The sequence below is a fragment of the Ipomoea triloba genome, chromosome 5, assembly GCF_003576645.1.
Source record: "Ipomoea triloba cultivar NCNSP0323 chromosome 5, ASM357664v1".
Taxonomy (NCBI): domain Eukaryota; kingdom Viridiplantae; phylum Streptophyta; class Magnoliopsida; order Solanales; family Convolvulaceae; genus Ipomoea; species Ipomoea triloba.
The window spans coordinates 23874440-23896269 of record NC_044920.1 but is presented as its reverse complement, the minus strand read 5'-3'; the positions used below and the strand labels follow the sequence as shown (position 1 = coordinate 23896269).

At 39.1% G+C, this 21830-nt stretch overlaps 4 protein-coding genes across 6 annotated transcripts; 1 reads left to right on the top strand and 3 right to left on the bottom strand.

The window, feature by feature from the left end:
- Positions 1-201: 201 nt before the first annotated feature.
- On the top strand, positions 202-4325 carry LOC116020972 (cyclic nucleotide-gated ion channel 2-like). 3 transcript variants are annotated; one of them, XM_031261555.1, is made up of 8 exons: positions 202-310; positions 424-1066; positions 1202-1417; positions 1638-1957; positions 2150-2261; positions 2376-2612; positions 2926-3012; positions 3712-4325. In XM_031261555.1, the coding sequence occupies exons 1-8, from the start codon at positions 273-275 to the stop codon at positions 4198-4200; spliced, it is 2142 nt and encodes a 713-aa protein (XP_031117415.1). In that variant the 5' UTR covers positions 202-272; the 3' UTR covers positions 4201-4325. The 3 variants fall into 3 exon arrangements, with proteins under 3 accessions (XP_031117415.1, XP_031117414.1, XP_031117413.1); XM_031261554.1 differs by lacking the exon at positions 202-310 and having other exon boundaries at positions 322-1066; positions 3715-4325; XM_031261553.1 differs by lacking the exon at positions 202-310 and having other exon boundaries at positions 322-1066.
- On the bottom strand, positions 4237-7488 carry LOC116020971 (pentatricopeptide repeat-containing protein At2g03380, mitochondrial-like). The gene is made up of 2 exons (XM_031261551.1): positions 4465-7488; positions 4237-4356 (listed from the first exon to the last, which is right to left on the bottom strand). Exon 1 carries the CDS (start codon positions 7407-7409, stop codon positions 5013-5015), a length of 2397 nt encoding a protein of 798 aa, XP_031117411.1. The 5' UTR covers positions 7410-7488; the 3' UTR covers positions 4237-4356; positions 4465-5012.
- A 675-nt stretch (positions 7489-8163) lies between these two features.
- Positions 8164-12708, bottom strand: LOC116019823. Its single transcript, XM_031260165.1, has 4 exons — positions 12232-12708; positions 11355-11597; positions 10580-11138; positions 8164-10333 (listed from the first exon to the last, which is right to left on the bottom strand). Exons 2-4 carry the CDS (start codon positions 11586-11588, stop codon positions 8448-8450), a joined length of 2679 nt encoding a protein of 892 aa, XP_031116025.1. The 5' UTR covers positions 11589-11597; positions 12232-12708; the 3' UTR covers positions 8164-8447.
- A 6274-nt stretch (positions 12709-18982) lies between these two features.
- LOC116019077 (pentatricopeptide repeat-containing protein At3g29230) lies at positions 18983-21013 on the bottom strand. Its single transcript, XM_031259162.1, has one exon. It carries the CDS (start codon positions 20958-20960, stop codon positions 19149-19151), a length of 1812 nt encoding a protein of 603 aa, XP_031115022.1. The 5' UTR covers positions 20961-21013; the 3' UTR covers positions 18983-19148.
- Between the last annotated feature and the right edge of the window lie 817 nt (positions 21014-21830).

The window sequence follows — 21830 nt, the reverse complement described above, 5'->3', positions numbered from 1 at the left end:
CACAAAAAAGATTTAAAAAGAAATAAAAAATACTAAAGAAAATAAACAAAAAATAACAATTGATTAATAGTGAGTACTAAATAGAACGGATAAAATGGTAAGAGGGAGTGTTATTAAAAAAATACATTCAATCAAACTATTGGTCGGTAAAGGTTATTTATAAATTATAATTAGCTAACTGCTCCTTAATTTATAATAACGGATAATTCTTCTTTAGCAAATGGTGATATTCTTCTTCTTCTTCATCTCTTGCCCATGATTCTACTCCAAAGATGCCACCTCAAACAGATCTCCATTTCTCTCTGTCGAGGTTGTCTTCTCCGATGTTGTATTCTGTCTGTTATGAATTCGAATTTAGAAAGCATTAATTGTCTGCCATTTCATGATACAACTAGTTAGTTTGTGTTGCATTGTTAATTGCAGGTGGTTAGGGGTGTTATTTGGGCGGAGATCAGTGAAACCCTACAACAGCGACGAGAGTACCGGCGAAAACCAAATCGCCGGCGACTCGAGCACCGCCGCCGTCGAATGCTACGCTTGCACTCAGGTCGGCGTTCCGGTATTCCACTCCACCAGTTGCGACGAAGCTCACCAGCCGGAGTGGCAGGCCTCCGCCGGCTCCTCCTTCGTTCCAATCCAGAACCGACCCGGTTCTAGGGTTCCGGCCGGGAAGAGGAGCTCCGGCGGTTATGGACTGCCGTGTCGGGCGCTGGACCCGCGGAGCAAGCGAGTGCAGAGGCTGAACCGGGCGTTCTTACTGGCGCGTGGAATGTCAATCGCCGTCGATCCTCTCTTCTTCTACGCCTTATCCATCGGCGTCGTCGGCTCGCCCTGCCTCTACATGGACGGCGGGATGGTGGCGGCGGTCACGGTCCTCCGCACGTGCGTGGACGCCGTGCACCTCTGCCACCTGTGGCTGCAGTTCCGGGTGGCCTACGTGTCACGTGAGTCGCTCGTGATTGGCTGCGGGAAATTAGTGTGGGACACCCAAGCCATTGCCTCCCACTACGTCCGCTCCCTCAAAGGCTTCTGGTTCGATGTTTTCGTCATCCTTCCCGTCCCCCAAGTAATCCTCTATCAATTTAAACAGAAATTCAACTATCCGTTTAGATTTTTTAGTTGAGATAAATCACAACTTTAATATCAAACACATTTTTTTAATTTTTTAAATTCTGCTATTTTGGTTGGGATTAATTTACAGGTTGTGTTTTGGTTGGTTGTCCCAAAACTAATACGAGATGAAGAAATGAGGCTGATAATGACCATTCTTTTACTCTTCTTCTTGTTCCAATTCCTCCCAAAGGTATACCATAGTATCTGCTTGATGAGAAGAATGCAGAAGGTTACCGGATACCTTTTTGGCACTATTTGGTGGGGCTTCGCCCTCAATCTCATTGTCTACTTCATTGCTTCTCACGTGAGTAATCTTACTATCAGTTTAACCTTTTAGTTCGATTGTAATTTCATCTGATATAAAATCAAAAGAAACGTTATCAGTTTAACATTTTAGTTGGATAGAGATTTGAATCTAATAAAAAATTAGATGAAATATTATCAGTTTAACCTTTTAGTTCGGTTATGATTTTTATATCTGATAAAGAATTAGATGAAACATTAATGGTTGAAGTTTTGGTTAGGTTGCCGGGGGATGTTGGTATGTGCTGGCAATACAGCGAGTGGCGGCGTGTCTCCGGCAGCAATGTGGACGGAGAAGTTCATGCAATCGCTCGCTGTCGTGCTCCGAGGGGGTGTGCTACCGGTTTCCATTGCCGACGGGCAGCTTTCCTAGTGGTTGCGCCGGTAACTCCACGACGCCGCCGATCAACAACACGCGGTGCTTGGACGCCAATGGACCGTTTGCGTTTGGGATATACGAGTCGGGCCTTGCTGTCATTTCCAGCAGCTCCATCACTGTCAAGATTCTTTACCCTATTTTCTGGGGACTCCAGAATTTGAGGTAACCATTAGGCTATCTTTATCCTCAACTTCTATCAGTTCTAAAAGTGAGTCCTACCTTGCATCACTAAATTTGTAATTAATTTACTATTTTCTGTATATATCTATAATAACTTGGTTGGAGTTGTCCTCAAAATATATAAATTTGAATATGGAATAGAATTTGAGGTATTTAATTAATTATATACTGCAGCACATTTGGGAATATGTTGGAGCCAACAAGCAACTGGTTGGAAGTGATTTTCTGCATATGCATTGTGCTTTGTGGTTTAATGTTATTCACCTTATTGATTGGAAACATTCAGGTAACTTAAAGTTTCACTTCAATTCTCCATTTCGTTGGAGAAACTAATAAGATCCATCATATCAAGATTGATGCGATTGGTAGAAATGAAATTAAAGTAAAATGGTTTGTATAGGTATTTCTGCATGCAGCGATGTCGAAGAAGAGAAAAATGCAGTTGCGGTGCCGGGATCTGGAATGGTGGATGAGGAGGCGGCAGCTGCCGTCGCATTTGAGAGAGAGAGTTCAGAATTATGAACGGTATAGATGGTCAACCATGGGTGGCCAAGATGAGATGAAGTTAATCAAGGATTTGCCCGATGGACTTCGACGAGACATCAAACGTTATTTGTGTCGGCATCTTATCAAGAAGGTAAGCTCATCTGCTCCAATTCATAACTTTGACCGAGCTGGTTGGACAATTAATTTGATAATTGATTACAAGATTTTAAGTTTGTGTACACTTTTAAGAGTGTATAAGACATGTTTCTTGAATATGCTTTTATATATCATTACATATACTTTGCTGCTTTAGGTGTTACATTTTTGTGTTCTTACCTTCACATTTGAGGGTGCATTATCACATGATGAGATCCTTAATATTTTGGGCAATAATTATTTTCTTCCTTGTAATACGTAAATGTAGACAACTTTAACTTGTGCTTATTACTATTTCTTTCATTTAGGTGCCCTTATTTCACGATTTAGATGGCCTTGTTCTCGACAATATTTGTGACCGTCTCCAACCCTTAGTTTTCTCCAGAGGTGAAAAGGTACAACTTTTTTATTTTATTATTTCATAAATACTATTCTTTTTGTCTCATTTTATCTATCATACTTACTATTCATTGGTCAAACTAATTCTTTCTTCTTTGCTTATTTTCTTTATTATTTTTTTTACTTATTTTTAAATTTATTTTTTTGTGTTTAATAGTACTTTTAATATAATTTCTAAATATATAAATTTTTTATATTACTACTAAACTTAATATTATAAAAAACTGAACAAAAAAAATAACTTTAATCAAATCTCGTTAATCGAACCAAACACATAAAATAGGACAGAGTGAATATTATTAAAGACATGTGAAACATCATATGTGTCATAATTAACCTAATTAATTGGGTTGGTAACTAAATTGTATATATATGCACACCCGAATCTATGTGTAATGAAACTATTTAATTATTCCGAGATAATTGAGTGTAGATATTGAATATGTCTCTAGTACCAAAAGGTCACGGCCTCTTCTATAAATGAGTCAATACCTAAAATAGTCTTCGACTATAGTGATTTTATTTTCGATTTACACAATTTAATTCTTTGTTAAAAGTTCTATTAGTTGACGTTAGAAATGGAGTCATAATGATAATTGCCTAAAGAAGCAACTACTTGGTTTATAAAAATAAAAATATTTAATTACATGCGATATTTTTATTTATTAATTTATTATGTTTCGCATGTTGCAAAGAAGATGATAAGAGAAGGAGATCCGGTGGTACGGCTGGTGTTCATCGTCCGGGGGCGTATAAAAAGCACCCAAATTCTGAGCAAAGAAATGGTGGCCACCAGCATGATAGGACCAGGAAGCTTCTTGGGAGACGAACTTATTTCGTGGTGTCTCCGCCGTCCCTTCAATGACCGCCTGCCGCCGTCCTACGCAACCTTCACCTGCATTGAACCCACGGAAGCCTACGGTCTTGACTCCGGCCATCTCCGCTTTGTCGCCGATCACTTCCGCTACAGGTTCGCCAACGACCGCCTTAAACGGACGGCCAGGTATTACTCCACCAACTGGAGGACTTGGGCCGCCGTCAATATTCAGCTGGCGTGGCGCCGTTACGTGCTGAGGACCACGAGGCGGCCGGTGAACGTTGCAAGTCGAAACGGCGGCGATTGCCGCCTCCGGCAATACGCCGCCATGTTCATGTCATTTAAACCGCACGATCATCTAGAATAATAATAAATTTATATTGTAAAATTCAACATCTAACAATACTAATAAAAGGCCCCTAAATGCCTTAGATGTGTTATTGCACCGTCTATACATAAGTGAATGCGTCATCACTTTATAACTTCTATACATTATGTGCTTCCAAGTGTGTTTGAGTAAATCCTGTAAAATATCACAAGAAAGTAATAAACTTAAGCTACACATAACAATAAATTAAGAAGGTGAATAGACTATTCTCACTGTGAATTGAACTTAGAATCTTATTGTTACCAAGCGTTATTGTTACCAAGCTAACGCGCCGACCAATTTGACTAGAGTTAGATCTTCTTTTCTTTATTTCTCTCTCTCCCCTAAAAGGTTGAATTCCCAATCTCAAGGGACCCCGTGCCCCGCCCTTAGTTGAACACAGAAGCTAGACATTTGTTTACTGTGCATAAAAAATTCCTCACTTTAAGAGGTTGTTTTCTCTCACACTGTCGTGGGTGAAACTCGATCTCTGATCTTTCTTTTCAAACTTCACCCCTATGACCAACTGAATTGTCCATACGGATCTCTTTTCTTTATTTCTACTTCCTGGTTAGGTTGCCCATCTTGTTAAGAAGGTTTTTTACCATTGCCTTCGAGCCTAACTCCACTTCAACCGTTATGAACGCTCCATAGTTCTGCCGTAAAGCTGTCATGAGATCGATTTTAGAGAAGAAATCAACCCTCCAACGCCCCCCGATGATCCTGCGAACCCCTGCGCTAGCCCTTCCAGGGAAAGAATATCATTAAAATTTTGACAATAAAAGAGAGGGATGAAGTATTGATGTTCCATCCTAAACCGTGTACTCTATGATGCTACGTCCTGAAACTCTTTTCAGACCTTTCTCCTTCGCCATGGTTCCCATCTGTGCTACTTCTTCCCACTTCTCTTGTCCAGCGTACAAATTTGATACCAAACCATAAGCACTTGGATTTCCAGGTTCTAAATCTAGGAGCTGTCTCCCTGCAGTTTCACCCATTTTCGCGTTTCTGTGAACCATGCATGAAGCAAGGAAAGCCCCTAATGCCGAGGCGTTTTCTCTCAATGGCGCGTGGTTCAGAAGATGATATGCTTCCTCGAGCCGCCCTCCTCGGCTTAGTAGATCCACCATGCACCCGAAATGCTCGTCTGTTGGGACAACTGTGTGTTCTTCAATCATCAACCTGAAAATGGACAGACCCTCTGCTAATGATCCTGAATGGCTGCAGGCAGATAGTAGTGATGTAAATGTGTAGTTATCAGGCTCAATCTCATCTTTTCTCATTTGGTTGAATAAGTTGAGCGCCTGGACACAGTCCCCGTGTGCACCATATGCAGATATCATTGTGTTCCATGATGCCAGATCGCGTTCAGGCATGCGCTCAAACAAAAGCCTGGCTGCACTTAAATCTCCACATCTGCTATAGGCAATAATCAGAGAATTAACGAGGTGTGTGTCCTTTTGCACGCTTAGCAGCTGATGGACACACCCATGAGTTTCTCTCGCGAAGCTTAAACATCCAAGCTGAGCGATTGCCTGGAGCAGACCTACTAATGTGATGGAATCGGGATTTATCTTTTCTCTTTGCATCAGATGGAACAAGAGCACGGCTTCCTCAGCCTCGCCATTGTTAACATGGCCCATGATGGCTGATGTCCATGATACAACGTCCTTATGCTCGATCCTGTCAAATACTTGTCTTGCAGATTTGATGACACCGCATCTTGCGTACATTTCAACGAGCTGATTAGCTAATTCAGTGTTGGATTGAAGCCCGCGTTTCAGCAGGAACCCATGGATGCCATTTCCTTGTATTGCATCTTTCAGATCAGAAACTGCAGAGAGTACACTGATTATCGTGCTTATGTTTGGTTGAAATCCCATCCGCAGCATTTCATGGAATAACTTCACAGCCTGATTGGGAAGTCGATTTTGAAGATAACCAGCTATCATCACATTAAACAGGACGACATCCTTGCGCTCTGTTCTATCAAATACTGCTTCAGCCTGGATCACGCAATTGCATTTTGAGTACATATCCATTAGAGTAGTAGTAGCAACAAGATCAAGCTTACATCCAGCTCGGAGTATGTAAGCGTGGAGGCTCTTTCCTCCACGCAAGTACTGTCGATCACCACAACTTGACAGCCCGTTCGCTATAGCAATCAAATCAGGCTTGTGGTTTTCTGTCATCATCTGAACAAAAAGCTCCAGAGCCTCCAAAGACTGCCCTAACCTAAGATAACCACCAATCAAAGCGTTCCAGGAACCGATACTCCTCGTTCTAGTATTCACAAAGACTGCAGTGGCCTTATCTGGGACACCACACTTTATATACATGTCCATCAGAGTTGTCACAAAAACATCATTCGAACAATCGATCCCTCTTCTGAGAGCATACCCATGAACTGCATTTCCCTCTTGCAGTGCTCCCATGGAAGATGCTGCTTGAAGTAAGCTAACCAAAGTAACACGATTTGGTTCAATGTTTTCCCTCTGCATCTCATGTGCGACTCTGAATGCCTCGTAGGCATACCGATCACCACCTTGAGCATAGCCGCTAATCATCACAGTATACACAACAACATCTCTCTCAGTTATTTCGTCGAACACCTTAGCTGCATTCCCAATGGCAGCCCGCTCGGAATACAGTTTAACGAGCGACGACCCTACATTTTCATCTGTATTCAGCCCGAGCTTCACAGCATCCAAATGCACAGCTCTCCCAAATTTCAAGTCGCCCAACACGCCGCAGCTCTTCACCGTAAACGTTACGGCTGCGCCATAGATACCGATGCTCCTTCTCTTCAATTCTACATACAACCCTAGGACTTCATCGTAGTGAAACGCTCTAAAATACCCAACAAAAGTCGGATTCCAAATAGAAAAATCGCGGTCGCTAATTCTGTGAAATATCCATTTCGATTCAGCTAAAAGGTCGAACTTGGCGTAGCTATTGAGAAGCTTGGAGCCCAAAGATGAGTCGTGTTCAAGCCCGCGTGTTAATATGCAAGCGTGTAGCTTCTTCAGAGAATTTGTGTCTGAACAGTTTTCAAGAGAAGAAGCAAGCTTTACAGACAATGAAGGTATATAAAATGGCGGGTTCTCCCCAGTCAAGGTAGAGAACAAGAGAGAGCGAGGTTTGATTGAAAAGAAAATTTTGGGTTTCTTCAATAGAACAGGAATCTCAGAATATAGCAGTACATTCATATCCAAGAGTGTTTAAGAATGCATAAACTCAGGCATGTCTTTGAACTCTTGATTTCTTAGAGATGTACGAGAAATAACAAGAACTCCCCAAAATTTTGCCACTCCGTATTATGCTATTAGATGAAACCCATCTTGTAACCGGATCACAGAAGCACTTGTCTTGTGGCAGCTCAAACTAAAAAGGTCAATAAATCATTCAAAAATCAGTATATCAGCCTAGGTTACTCTTGGGTTACCCATAGGTCATAGTTAACCGTAAAGGTGTCAGTGGACCTAAACTCACGAGCCAACCCTTAACCGCTCTATGGTGGGGCGGTTAGGTTGAAGTTGGCTCACGGGGCATGGGAGCTTGCCTAGGGTTGAAGAATTTTAACTTGCGGGCTTCGCAGACCGCTCTATGGTGGGGCGGTTAGGTTGAAGTTGGCTCACGGGGCATGAAAACTTACCTAGGGTTGAAGAATTTTAGCTTGCGGGCTTCGCAGACCGATTGGCAAAAACATGCAAAACTTTCAACTCGTGGTAGGGTGGCCAGCCCGCATTGACTCCACTAGTTAACTAACTCAAAAAAAAAAAAAAAATTTAATTTTATGAAGAACTTAAAACCTTGTGATTACCAAATCAATTGTTCTACCCATGAGTAAACACTTACTATTTGAGTATTTGACATGGTATAATACAAAAATGCCTAATAAATTTTCAAGTATATTGACCTTAAAATTATTATGCAAAATGCTGAAGGAGTTTGGCATTCCAGTATTGCAAATTGTGTGGAATGAAGAAAACTTGGAGACCATGAGAGTTGAATAAATAGAGAGATGTCTGACACTAAAGGCCATCCTTCTTCTCAATTGTATTAACAGCTGTTTAAAGAAGGATGGCACAGTTACTGAAGAATGTTACAGGTTCAATCAGAGAAGTAATATGTGTATATGATGCAAAACATGTATGCAGCCAGAAAAATATACAGCAATCAACTTCCATGGCATACAAAACTCTGACAAAGTAGCAACAAGCATTCATCCTCTATCAGTGATGGGATTAGCATTGTTTCGGAGGAGCAGGATTACTGTTTTGACATCTCTGCCTCGGGAGCCGCCTCGTTCGCTTTCCCCATCCCGTTAGACTTTTCTTTTCGACGTTGGTTTCAGTGCAGACAACGACGGGCTGGTTTGTTGGGGGTGGTGGTGGTTGGCAGGTTGCGGTTTTGATGAGCGAGGGAGTCGAGCTTCCACATCGCCGCCTTCCCCTACCATTCTTGGCGGCTTTTCGCTGTGACATTCTTGATTGCCAAGAGGAACCTGTGGTTTTCAGTAGCTCTTCGAATGTCAGAATATCCTCGCTCACCTCATGCCTAGAAAGGGAGACCAGACTCGGAAGAACGTCCCTTTGGAAGTCTCTTCTCTGCCTGCCTCGCCTTGCCTGCCCTCTCCGAGGGCGTTTTGGTGTGGCAGCTCCTGATTCTTCCTCGTCAAAGTTGATTTCCAAAATCGATGGCTCGTAACAGCTGCCTTCTTCCTTCATGTCTCTCAACTCGAGTGTCATAGCCTCGAAATAATCCATACCATCCGAGAAGGATTCTTCAACGGGTTCACCTTTTCCCGACGAGGCATCCATGATATTGCGCTCATGACCATCATTAACTCGAGAATAAATCAAGTCCGCAAACCATTTAAGGCAATCGCTAGATGCAGCTTCGTTGAGCACATTGTTAGCACCCGACGATGAGATGGAGACTATAGCCTCAGCAGCTTCCCTCGTGACTTCTTCAAGAGGTTGCCTAGATTTCTCAACTATCAACTCAACACTGCTGATTTCTTCTTCGGGTTCAAGAGTTGCTGGAGCCTCCAAGTCTATTTCAACAGTCGCGATTTTCACAACTGCTCGAGGGAGACAAGGTGCCGGTGGCTCCTCTTCTTCATCTAGAGACAGGTTAAGATCAATCTGATTTTTTAAACCCGAGCAACAGTTGGCGAGCCCCTTATCTGTAACAGAATCGATACCTTCAGGCGGATTTCTAGGCGTTTCCTCGTCTGCAAAGACTTTATTGGAATTATCTCCTTCGGAGATAGAATCTGCAGTCTTTAGGTTTCGAGAAGAACTAAAAATCTGAACCCCGAAGATCTTCTTAACATTATCAGCAGCCTTGCTCGGCTCACAAGCATTGATGGATGTTGATCGCCTGTCTTCTTGTTTCTGATTCAAACCCCGAGAGAAACTCTCATCCGTTTCAGACTTCTTAAAAAACTGCTGAGAACAATTCTGCAATAAATCAAGATTCATGTGATAGCAGTTCTCCCCCCGACTGATCTGCTGAAGATTATGCTGCGACTTCGCTATGAACCATGGCAACGACCCCTTGGAGCTTTCTTGCTTGGTTTGGCCATGTGAAGACGTCATATTTTGCTGATGAACCATTGGATATTGAGAGGCCATCCGAGTTTCAGCATCAACCTTCACCGCTGTTGCAGACTTGCAATCCATGTCACTCAAACCATTATATTTCATTGGAGTCTGATAATTTTGATTATCTTTAGGCGCTAAATCACCATAACTCATGCCATTAACAGCGTCAAATCTAAGTAATGAACACCCCTGTACCTTTCGGGCACTCAAATCTGAACTGTTGGAAGCACCATTTTTGCATGAAGCCGTTTCTTTTGAGCTTGAAACTGAACTAATATTACCATTCATGTGTATTTTACCTCCATTAAAGTCTAGGCTTTGCTTCAGTGAATTAATATTCCCACTGGAAGCGGTGAAAAACTGTTCTCTATTATCCTCAGATATTACTATGCCAAAAATTGTTTTTTTCTTCTGGAGTTCTGTCTTGGGGTGATTAGGGAATGTAGTCAAAGGCTCACAAGCTTCACTCGGGCCAGCTTGTGAAGATGGAAAAGCGGTAAGCAAATCATCAGATTGAGCATCTGCATCAAAAGAATACCCGTTAAAGAAGCGATCAATATTTATTTTGTTTTAGAAATTAAAAAAAAAAAAAAAAAAAAAAAAAAAAAAAAAAAAACCGCATCATCTCAGTAGTTGAAACAGACAGACCCCTTCACAAAAGAAGATTGGAATCACAAACCAGAAAATCAAGCCAAACCCGTTATGTTAGCAACCCCATACAGAATGCTCAAACTAAACATACTTTGAAGTTATGATTACATCCTTACCGGCATTTATGTCAAAAGTCAACCTCTCGGGTCTATTCCCTCCCTGAACCGACTGCTTGAGGCAATTTCCACCATTCCTTTCCATGAAAGAATTTTCATGGATTTTCTTCGTTTTTTGAATTTCATCATCATCTACAAGGGAAATGATTCCGCGAGGATTGGCATCTGAGTCCAAGTTTGGGGTATCCTCAATCAGTATAGGTTCATTCAAGTCAGCAAGACAATTGGTCCTCTTCAAACAATTGGCACCCTGTTTGTCTTCATTGCCAACCCTCGAAATTTCTTTGCCTTGGGTGGAGAAAAGGCCGGTCCTATCCACAGCTCTTTTACATTCGAATAGGGACTGAGTGTAATGAGTGTCTGACGAGGACACTTGAGCAGTAGCGGAATTTGACAAAGGGAAATTAGCAGCATGCCAAGCTCTTTTCACTTCATCGGGAGGAGTGAGAGACAAACAGCGACTCAAATCCACCTCCTTAGGATTCTTGTGCAGTTCTCTCATTTTCAAATCGTTCATCAGGTCCCTCTGTCTGATGTAAAGGCGGTGCAGTTCTTGGAGCTGAATGGCCAAAACAAGTTGAAACAAAGTAGAATATAAGAAGACAGATCGAGCTTCAAACGCCGATATCCATTCCAAATCTTAAGGTCAATGCGTGAAACTAATAAGAATTCACGCTACATATAGCTACCATACAAAAACTTCTGTAAATATCAGCACGAGCCATTTCCAAGTCTCATAAATAAAACAAAAAATTCTTGAAATAACAAACAATACCTGATGCCTAAACGTCAATTCATGCTTCAAGATCGTCTGCCTCACTTTTTCCTTCTCGTATTCAAAATAACCATCCATTGGAAACCGCGGTGAGAATGAGTCATAGTGCTGACCAATTTTCAGCGTTCGTTCATCATGACTCAGTAAACACATCCCATTACTCACACTGCCATTTAGATCCTTCACAGAATAGAATGCCGGTAAAACCGTCTTACATTGTATCTTAGTCCCCATCCCAGCAATCTGGCAAAACAACAGTAAACTACATCAGCAAACAGAGGCAATAGCAACAACAATACCCATAAAATGACACCACAAAACAATCAAACATAGCAGCAACTATGACAAGCCAAGAAGAGATTATAAGAACCACAGAGGTTGTTCCCTGCAAGTTCCTGCAACTACAACTACCACTACAAAGAAACAACTTTTTGATGCTGACAATTAAGGAAAATTTGAATTGTGTGAGCTATGTCCTGATGTTAAGGAGAGAGTTAAGGAAACAAAGGCATAGAGCAAAAGAAACCTTTTTATTCCTTAAAATGTAAAGCAAAACAGGTAGCAGAGATCAGAAAAATGGGACTGAAACTGAAACTGTATTCATGACATTCTTTTATGTGTGTACAATGAAAACCTATCAAAGCAGCCATGGAAGCCATCAATTCCATGAAACATATTAGCCTTACAATAGAAGATCTCCAGGAAAAAATAAAAATAAAAAAAGGCACCAATATATCTGAATAATTTCCTTAAACTTTTCTCTTTTACCAATTTCCAATCCACCAAGAAAACCCCACAGCAAAATTCAACAATCAGAACACAGTAAAAATTAGAAATATAATAATATCTCTGAACAGTAAACAACAAACAGAATTACCTTTATAACCCAATTCTTCCCCTAAATCCTTTCAAAAACAGCAGAATTTAGAACAAAGAAGAAGCCAGATCCCTCTCTACAGTCAAGAAGGGCAGCGCCAAAGGCCCCCACAACCAGAAAGCTGAAATCTTTGCACTGCATACATTGAAGAGAACAACCTTAATACCAAACAAAAACCCATCGGTGTCCCGGATCAATCAAAACAAGTAAAATAGAGAGATCCCAGATAGGATTAAAGATATCTCTTTCTCTCTCTCTCTCCAAAAGCTGTTTCTCTCTCTAAACCAAAAGCAAAATCAAGCCCTGCAAAGAACAAGGAACCTGAAAATTGTCAACATGTGGTCTCCCTGTTATCCTATATACAGTAGTTTATTTTTTCCTTTCGCACTATGGGCCATTGATTCACACTCATTCTCTTCCCCGATTGGCCAAGTGATAGTTATATCACAACAACGTATCTACCTAATAAAAATAATGCGAAAATAAAAAATATATAAATAAGGATTTTCTCTGGGCTTTTGAGGAAGTGAAAGACATGGGTATTTGTAGCACATTTTCTAGATTCTCTCTCTGCCCCCTCTGCTTTTTCGGTACACAAAAATATTTTTTTGTTTTTTATTCATCCCCCCTTCTTTTTTTTTATCCTTCTCCTTTTGTTTTCTTCTAAAAACACAAATATTCGAAACAATAAAATTTCATACGGAATCTTAGAAAATTTCAACAATGTCATCCCTAACAATTCGACTCAAGCTACTCGGATTAAACTCGAAGAATGCTCAATTTTGACTCAATCATTGTCAAAACGTAGTAGAGTTTAAATAGTATGAGTTTCTTAATATTCATCTCGATTCTCGAGCATCTAACAAGCTTATTCTAGCTTTTTATTTTAATATATACGTATATAAGGCCAATTTTCAATGCAGTCAGACTTTAACATGTGATCGGTGCAATCGCACCATTAGGTATGCAAAAATGTATCAATAGTGTTACGAAATGCACAACAATGAAATGCATAAATGCACCACAAAACGCACCATACTAAAAAAAATTATCATACCTCACCACACCTAATGGTGCGTTTCTGAACACTATGTAATGCGTTTATGCATACCTAATGGTATGTTTTGTGGTGCATTGGTGTCTTTCATTTTTGTGCATTTCCTAATACTATTGATGTGTTTTTTAATATCTAATGATGCGACCACACCTTAACGCATTTGAGCTGACATCTATGTATATATATTATGTTAAATATAAATATAATATTACAAATTTATATTTTTGTTATAAAATAGTTATGATCGAGATGTAATATTAAAATCGTTATGATATTTACATGTAAAATATTTATTATTACAATTCCTATTAGAAATTAGAAAGAAAAAAAAATAGTGAGCATATTTAAGTTGAAGCTCAAACTGAAATTGAGTCTTGCTTGAGCTTTAATTTTTTTAATCAAGCCGAGTTTCAAATTTTAATTATTTGAATCCGACTCGACTCAATTACAGTTCTAATTAAATAACATTAAAAGAAATATTATAAATTAATTTGGTGGCAATGAATTTTATTAAAGTTGACTGGAAAAGTCTTCAGTTTTTTATTTATTTTCTGTTAAAATTATGAGAAAATGGACAGCTGATTTACTTGCAACAACTGCCCAGCTCAAAGTACTTAACACCCAAACAGTTTCCCAAAAGTATCTAACCGACCCCATCAATTCACAGCCACGCGCGCTAGTGGCGCTTGCATCTACTCTCCTCCTATCACAAAAATCGTTTACTTAATATACGGAGTATTAAATAATTTGTCTTAAATACGGAGTAGTAATGTAGTATGGCTTTATTTACTTTTATCTATTTATTTGATTTTTCCCTTTAATTTGATTTTATTATATTATTATATTAAGATAAAATTTAAGATAATTTTTTTTTTTTTTTAAGATGGAGAGAAAATCTTAAGAAAATGAGCTACTTCGATAAGGCACTTGTTCATGAGACACGTATCACATCATCCCATTAAGGGAGAGTTTGGCTACAACTTTTATGAATATCATAAGGAACAATTCAAATGTTTCAGGGGGTGAAAATTTACTTAGAAGTCAAAAAAATTGCACAGAAATAATGCATATTAGGCACGGTCATGCCCATGGCCGTACCAATCAAGGCAATAAGCATCAATTTTGGGCTAGGGTTACAACGTAAGGTTTACCCACACTCAAAAGGGTTGTGAGATTCATTGTTAAATAAATATATAGGATTTTTATTTTCATTTAAAGTTTGAGGTCTCCCCATCCTGATGTACATTTTCTTGAGAGTGTTGGTATCTATATGACATCGATTGTGACTAAATTGAATTAATCTCATCTAACAAAATTCAAATTATTGTACAATATTGGGGAAAAAAGAAGATTAAGGTTAACACAATAAAAAGAATGTTACCAAAAAAAAAAATGGATCTCCTAGTACTGCGCATTGTACGATGGCAAGAGATCTGTCATTGGCACTTTATGACTGAAATTAATATTTATGTCCTCTTTCTCTAAGGGTTGGTTCGGACAATAAAATAAATATCATAATCGGAGGATATCATTTTCTACCAACATTTACAACCGTCATTCACCAATTCTAATGCATTATTTATGCATCTACTTATACTTCATCGTGTTATATAATTTGCATTATGTCATATGACTTAATTAATTAGTACATAATGCATTAATCGTGTAAAAAATCATAGTGAATTACATGTTATCACCTCACTAAAAATATAAATAATACGGAGTAGCAATTTGTAGTTTATTAACGAGTATCATTATGTACTTTTATATTCGGATAGTAAAAATATTAAATAATAAAATTCGTTGGCGGGTAAATTATGCTCATGTATAATGACATCATCAGTCATCATGTACTTGTAGTTGTGGTATAAATGTAGTTCATTAATTATTCGTGAGTAATTTTTATCCATTCGCTTTTAGGAAAATAGTGAATTTCATCCTAGTAAAATCATGACAAAATATGTCACTTGTTCTAAAAATCTAACCATAAATAATTGAGAAACTAAATCTATATTGCTAATCATGGCTCGGTTATGATTCTGAATTGCGGTTCATTAGTTAAGATTGCACTGAAAAGATTAGTTTTGGTTCCGCGTATTGGTGGTGTTGGTTTTAGTTGGGGTCACACGACTGTCTCATTGATCCTTATTTGTGGGGCGGGTCAAGTCGAGTTGAATCAACATGCAAATGTCATACTTATATGCTCAAATGTAATACTAATCAGGAATAAATTTTTTGTCATTTATACTAACACAAATTATATTTTTGATTAGTATTACATTTGAGCATATAAGTATGACATTTGTAAGTATAAATATTACATTTTCATCTTGACCTGACCTGACTCGTCTCGCAATGAGACGGTCTCAAGCTTTTCTGATGTGGTTTGTATGGTGCATAGTTCTATTTGAAGCAAACTGTGACCAATGTATAAAATATTCATTTCTGTTGTAAAAAATACTACGTAAAAAGGTACAATGAGCAGCGTACATGCTACGCAGCATAGTGTACAACAAAGGAATGAGGGCGTAGTTTGTATTATATGGGAAGCTGCGTGGAGGATTAGGGGAAGTTACGTTGAATTGATAAATGAAGTGAGAAAGACAAGCTGTGAGATTTTATTGTCACCTGCGGGTAATAACTGGTGGGGCCCACAGCTTTTAACACGCTTAAACTTCTTTCAATCTCGTTGTCCGTCCTAAGTGACAGATTATCAGGTTACAACCCACATTCATTTTGTGTCACCCAAACTTCCATAAAGCATTATTGTCCTTAACCTTTATTAATAAGAAACTAAATTTATATTGTTACATTTTTAATTTCCTATTGTTATCTCATCATTAAAAAAAAAAGTTACAATTAAATATTAATAAAAGATTATATTTGAGGGGTGTGTCGTGGATAAATCATTTTTTTGTGTAATAAAATAGTGTGACATAGTACAAAATATCATGTTATATCCATTTAGTCACTTTTTTCGGGACATGTAATTTACTGTTCATTGTTATTAATAGAGTTATATAACATTAACCTAACAAGTCGAAAAATATGCCGACACATCGCTTAATCATATATCAACTAGACCAAATAACTCACGTTTGTCGTGATACTAACCTAAGTCATCATAACTATCTAAATACATTGGTACGCAACCCAGCACGGTATCCAATCAAGCATTAAATAGCTATTGACTCCGTTAGAGCGTAGTATTTGTTCATAATTACCTTCTTAACCTACTAAAACACAAAGAGTTAGCACCGCCTCCACTGAGACTTAAACCCACCCCTTTCCATATGAGGGTGCAACCGAGTGCCACTAAACCACAAAGTCTCGCTACTCCGTACTCTTTCTTTATGTAGAGTAAGTCAATTGAATTGTAGGGTTGTTTTTCACAAATTATACAATTGAATTATGAAAGAAAAGGGAAAAAGGGGGCAAAAAGATGAGATCCAAAAGAGAAGATAAAAGGAGATCGAGAAGAAGAAAGATGTGTGTGAAAAAAGTGATGAAAGAAATAGGAAAAGGAGGAAGCAAGGTGGGGTAGAAGATAAATAAGAGAGGACATCCACTATGAATCAGATGGTTGAAAGAGGCATGCAGCAACAAGCTAAGCATCCCATCTCAAATCCAGTGGGTCTTTCACTCATAATTGTGATTCCATCTGTTCGGCGGGTTCCCCTAGACACACAGACGTGGTCCTTTCTTAGACCAATCCTCAGCTTATTCTATGTAAATACCAGACTTCATTCTAATCCATTCAATTAGTAAATACAGGCATTGTTTTGATGGTTTTAATTGAGATATAAATAGGGTTGTTCAAAGTACATAATGGCCGGCGAAAGATGGTCCTTTGGCTAGGGATAAGAGTACTATGGAGTGTAGAGTTAGATTTGATGTGCTTTTTAAAGGTATAAATTAAAAGCCTTAGACCCTTAACTAACATATTCTAGTCATAATTAAATGTGGTCGTGCCTTAACGTGCGATCTGTGCGGCCGCACCACTATGTATACAGATATACACCACTCAATGTTAGAAAATGCACTACACAAATATACGCCGTTAGGTATGCATCACCAAAAAGCATACCACTAGGTATGTAAATATACACCACACAGTGTTAGGAAATGCACCATTAGAAGCATGAGAGTTATGGTGCATTATTTTGGGTGTGGTGTGTTTTTTAGTGTTTTCGTGTATTTTCATTGTGATGCATTTTCTAACATTAAGTGGTGTATATTTGTATACTTTAGTAGTGTATTTCGCACCGATCGCACGGGAATGTGCGACCTCATTTGAATATAAATATATATATATATATATGGTCTTTTTAATGTGTTTGTAAAAATATATGTAGTTTGGGCTGTATTTTGCGCCACTCACAGTGAAACTAAAAATTGTTACACCCAACTACCAGATTTTGATTATTTATATGGTCCTTTTAATGTGTTTGTTAAAATACATTTAGTTTGGACTGTCTTATGCGCCACTCAAGTATCCTAGTATGACGCATAATGGTAGTGAATGGTACTGAATGAAACCCTCGTGCGCCTTGTACCTCCACATGTCAAGAATACTCTTTTCAACTCATGCTCACTACAACGACTTGGATTATTTCATTCAAGGTTTAGACTATATCTTGGCCAATTGTGATTGAGTTAAGCTTTGATTTACAAAAAAGCTGGTATTCCCTACTTGAATGTGTGCTCTGAGTGAAGCCTGCATTTTGACCTTAGTTGATAAAGGACTACAAGGAGTAAAACCAACTTAGATTGTCATAACTAACCAGTTCAAATCAAAAAGTTCAATAGATATCTCTCACAAGGAGCTGAACTTAAAATCTTGTAATTACCAAGTCAACTGTTCGATCAACTTGATTGATTTGAGCAAAGCTGTGTTGTTTAATCTGACTAGATTGGACTAGGGGCCCATGACTCAACATTATTGTTAAGAGAATTAGAACCATATTCAACTTTAATTGCACAGATTTTATTTTTTTTAGGTTAGACCACGAGGTGTTCAGAGCAAGTCTTAACGGTAGGAAACACTTTTAAGCACGTACCATACTCAGACTAATCCCCGTAAGCACCGGGTTGGCCCAATTAAAGAGCAAAGTACTAGCCAGCTTAGTTTTTCCATATAAAAGGGGGTTGAAACTTCAAACTCCTGACCTCTCTTAATGGACAAGAGTGCACGACCACTCACGCCAACCAAGCTGATTAATTGCACAGATCTTTTTGTGTGGGTTAGCAAGTTAATTTTGAGATGAGAATGAAAATTGTAATGGCATTGTCAACAGTGCAAGACTGGCAGAGTTTGATGGAGTGGCTGTGGCCTGCAAGAAAACTTAGTTTCAAGCCAACCAACTTTGGGAATCCAGAATGAATGATGGACCAAGCAGTATATAGAAGCTTAGCTTTCATTGAACTAAGCATTGAATGAAGGAAATAGCAATGCTGAGAGTGTTATTGCAGACAGACATTTACCTAGTTCAACTGCTCCATTAATGAGATGAGAAAACATGGGATCCCACATCCCAGATGACCCAATCCCTAATAAAGACACACCAAAAAATGTTGAGTGGTTCCACTTCACATCCCTCATACACAGAATGGCCCATCAGGCCAACAAAATGAGACCTTGCTGGCCACTTGGCCATAAACTAAAAAAAAAATGAAACTATGCATCATGAACAGTTTGAGGCAATTGATAATGTAACCATAAGATCAAAGACCGATTCTTATATGTCACTAGCAACAAGATTATCGACAGTATTAGCATATAATTACAACTCGTACTCAAGTCATCATCTTGGATATGATGGAATACTTACAGGCTAAACGTGGTGTGGTTGAGAAACGATCAGTGTTCCTCACATAGAGCAGCGGGGGCGCTACCTAGCAGTTTAAGATGATGACTCAATCCGTCTATCATCTGATAAATCCTATCTGATTTGGGATGAACACTGTCCATCACAGCGAATTCGTGAAGCTTATCAGTCAACTCTATTGAACTTACACCGGATGGCTTTTGCTTCTCGATGTCCTTCATTAGCAATCTCATATTTGCAGCACTGCACCACTCACCCGCTGCAGCATAAATATTCGATAGCACGGAAATTTTTCCCGAATATGTTGTGTCCACTTCGGCTAAGTGATTTAGAACATCTTGCGCGAACCCAACAGCATTATGCATGCGGCATGCCCCCAAAAGGGAACACCAGATTATAATGTTCGGTTCAACTGGCATGCTAAGGGCAAGTGCAAAAGCATCTTTGAGTCGTCCACCACGGCCTAAGAGATCGATCAAGCAACCGTAGTGCTGTACTTCAGGACTAACCCCGTAATCACTCTGCAAGGCATTGAAGATCGAAATGCCTTCCTCTACAAAACCTGCATGGCTGCACGCAGACAAAAGGCCAAGAAATGTCACTTTATCGGGCACAAACCCTTCGCGCTTCATCCTAGAGAAAAGGTCGAGCGCCTTTCTTCCATGTCCATGCGCAGCGAAGCCGTGTATCATGGAATTCCAAGATACCAAGTCTTTCTTTCTTGTCCTTTTAAACACAATAAATGCCTTGCTCAAGCTTCCACACTTGGCATACATATCAATCAGAGCATTGCAGACCAGAGTATTTCGACTAAAACCACTCCGTTCTATAGTACGATGAACTCTTTTACCCAAACCGAGCGTACCGGACTCTGCACACGCAGCTAAAATACTGACAAATGTTCCAGCATCTAGGCTCAAACCAGCCTCCAGCAACTGAGTGTACAATCCAATGGCTTCCTTCACAAGCCCTTTCTCAGCATAGCCAGTTATAATTATTGTCCACGAGACCACATTCTTTGAAGGCATTTTATCAAACAACATCCGAGCCATCTCCATATCCCCTGCTTTGCAATACCCTGAGATCATAGTAGACCAAGAAACAACATCCCGCGATGGCATTTTCTCGAACAATTCGAACGCCACATTCATTTCTCTAGCCTTCACATATCCGTCCAATATCGTATTCCAACTCACTACGTCTCTCTCAGGCATTTCGTCGAACAGTCTCCGAGCTTCAACCAAGTCACCAGCTTTCAACAACCCACTAATCATAGAGTTCCAGGACACCACATCTCTATGATCCATCACCCCAAACAGCTGTTTGGCAGAACAAATCCCAGTGTTCCCGCACTTGGAATACGCGTCAATCAAGGAATTGGATACAATAATATCCGAATTAAACCCGTTTTTCTCAATATGGGCATGAATCATTCTCAAAATATTCAACCGAGACTCATCCGAACAGGCCTTCAACAGATAAGGGTAAGTTAAATTGTCCGGCGAAACGCCACAACATTGCATCTGCAAGAAAACAGCAAACCCTTGCGAGGGCTGCGAGTTGTGGATATGGGCTTTGATTACGGCGTTGTACAAGTGCACATTGGGTTCTACAACTTGGCTGAAGACGTTGACCGCCAACGCGATTTGGCGGCAGAGCGAGAAGCCGGCGACGAGCTTGGTGGCGACGAAAGGGTCTGCGTGAAGATTGGATTTGTATACGAGTGCGTGAACTTGCTTCAAGTGGTTTAGGTCTGTGCACTTGTGAATTTGTAAGAGTTTTTGCTCCAAGAGCCTCCGTTTCGAGACCCACGTCGGCGCTCGAACTGATGCGGGAATCTGCATCTTAGAACCGCCGCCGGAAAAACTCTGATGAAATCACCTTTGCATTTGCAAAATGAAATTGACAAAAAAGGCTTTAAGCTAAGGTTTAAGGAAAAAATGCGAGTGTATCACCATTGGCCATTGCAGTGAGTGTAACGGTAAACTGTAAACTGCTGGATAAGGTTTGTCTTTAACCGTAACTTACTAAACAAACCACATCACAAATTCACAATTGATGCAAACCAGCATTTGTATTACACTCTCGGATATTAATTACAAGTCTTTGTTACTCTGTTTACTCAAAAGGAAAAAAGGCAGTGGAGAGTGAATATAATTATTATTTTTAAAGTTCGTAATATTCCAACCAGTAATATTTAATATTCGTGAAAACTAAAATAATTTTAATTTGAAGTTTTAGATACACTTATGTGTCTGTCACTCTCAACGATTAATTAACTATTTAATACAAAATAGTATAAATAAAAAATGACTAAGATAGAAGTTCCTTAATAATTTAAAAAGCATTATTAATATTAACATAATTTATTAGTGGTGCATTAAAATTGTCACTTTACAGACACTTAATTAAAGAGAAAAATTTTGTGTCAAATACTTTGTGCTAAGACGACATATAGTGATCCTCCCATATGGAAAGGGTATGGGAAGAAATTGACTCTTTCTGGTTCAATAGGTTGAGAAAGTATTGATGAACAGATACTACAATGTACTAAAAGAATAAAGAGAAAAATTTGTATATAGTAATAATTCATGAACTAACTCCTATTATATTGAGTATAATTAATTATCTCACGGATTCACTGTCTATTATATTACGGGTATAATTAATTATCTCACGGATTAACTGTCTTAACGTACGATTTACGGTTGGAT

Excerpts from the sequence above, each read along its gene's own strand:
- LOC116020971 (XM_031261551.1), bottom strand. The coding sequence starts at position 7,409 with ATGAATGTACTGCTATATTCTGAGATTCCTGTTCTATTGAAGAAACCC.
- LOC116020972 (XM_031261553.1), top strand. The coding sequence starts at position 383 with ATGATACAACTAGTTAGTTTGTGTTGCATTGTTAATTGCAGGTGGTTA. Across the intron at positions 1,067-1,201 it reads TCATCCTTCCCGTCCCCCAA|GTTGTGTTTTGGTTGGTTGT; the intron begins GTAATCCTCTAT and ends ATTAATTTACAG. Across the intron at positions 1,958-2,149 it reads TGGGGACTCCAGAATTTGAG|CACATTTGGGAATATGTTGG; the intron begins GTAACCATTAGG and ends TATATACTGCAG.
- LOC116019077 (XM_031259162.1), bottom strand. The coding sequence starts at position 20,960 with ATGCAGATTCCCGCATCAGTTCGAGCGCCGACGTGGGTCTCGAAACGG.
- LOC116019823 (XM_031260165.1), bottom strand. The coding sequence starts at position 11,588 with ATGGGGACTAAGATACAATGTAAGACGGTTTTACCGGCATTCTATTCT. Across the intron at positions 11,139-11,354 it reads AATTGACGTTTAGGCATCAG|CTCCAAGAACTGCACCGCCT; the intron begins GTATTGTTTGTT and ends TTGGCCATTCAG. Across the intron at positions 10,334-10,579 it reads GACTTTTGACATAAATGCCG|ATGCTCAATCTGATGATTTG; the intron begins GTAAGGATGTAA and ends CTTTTGATGCAG.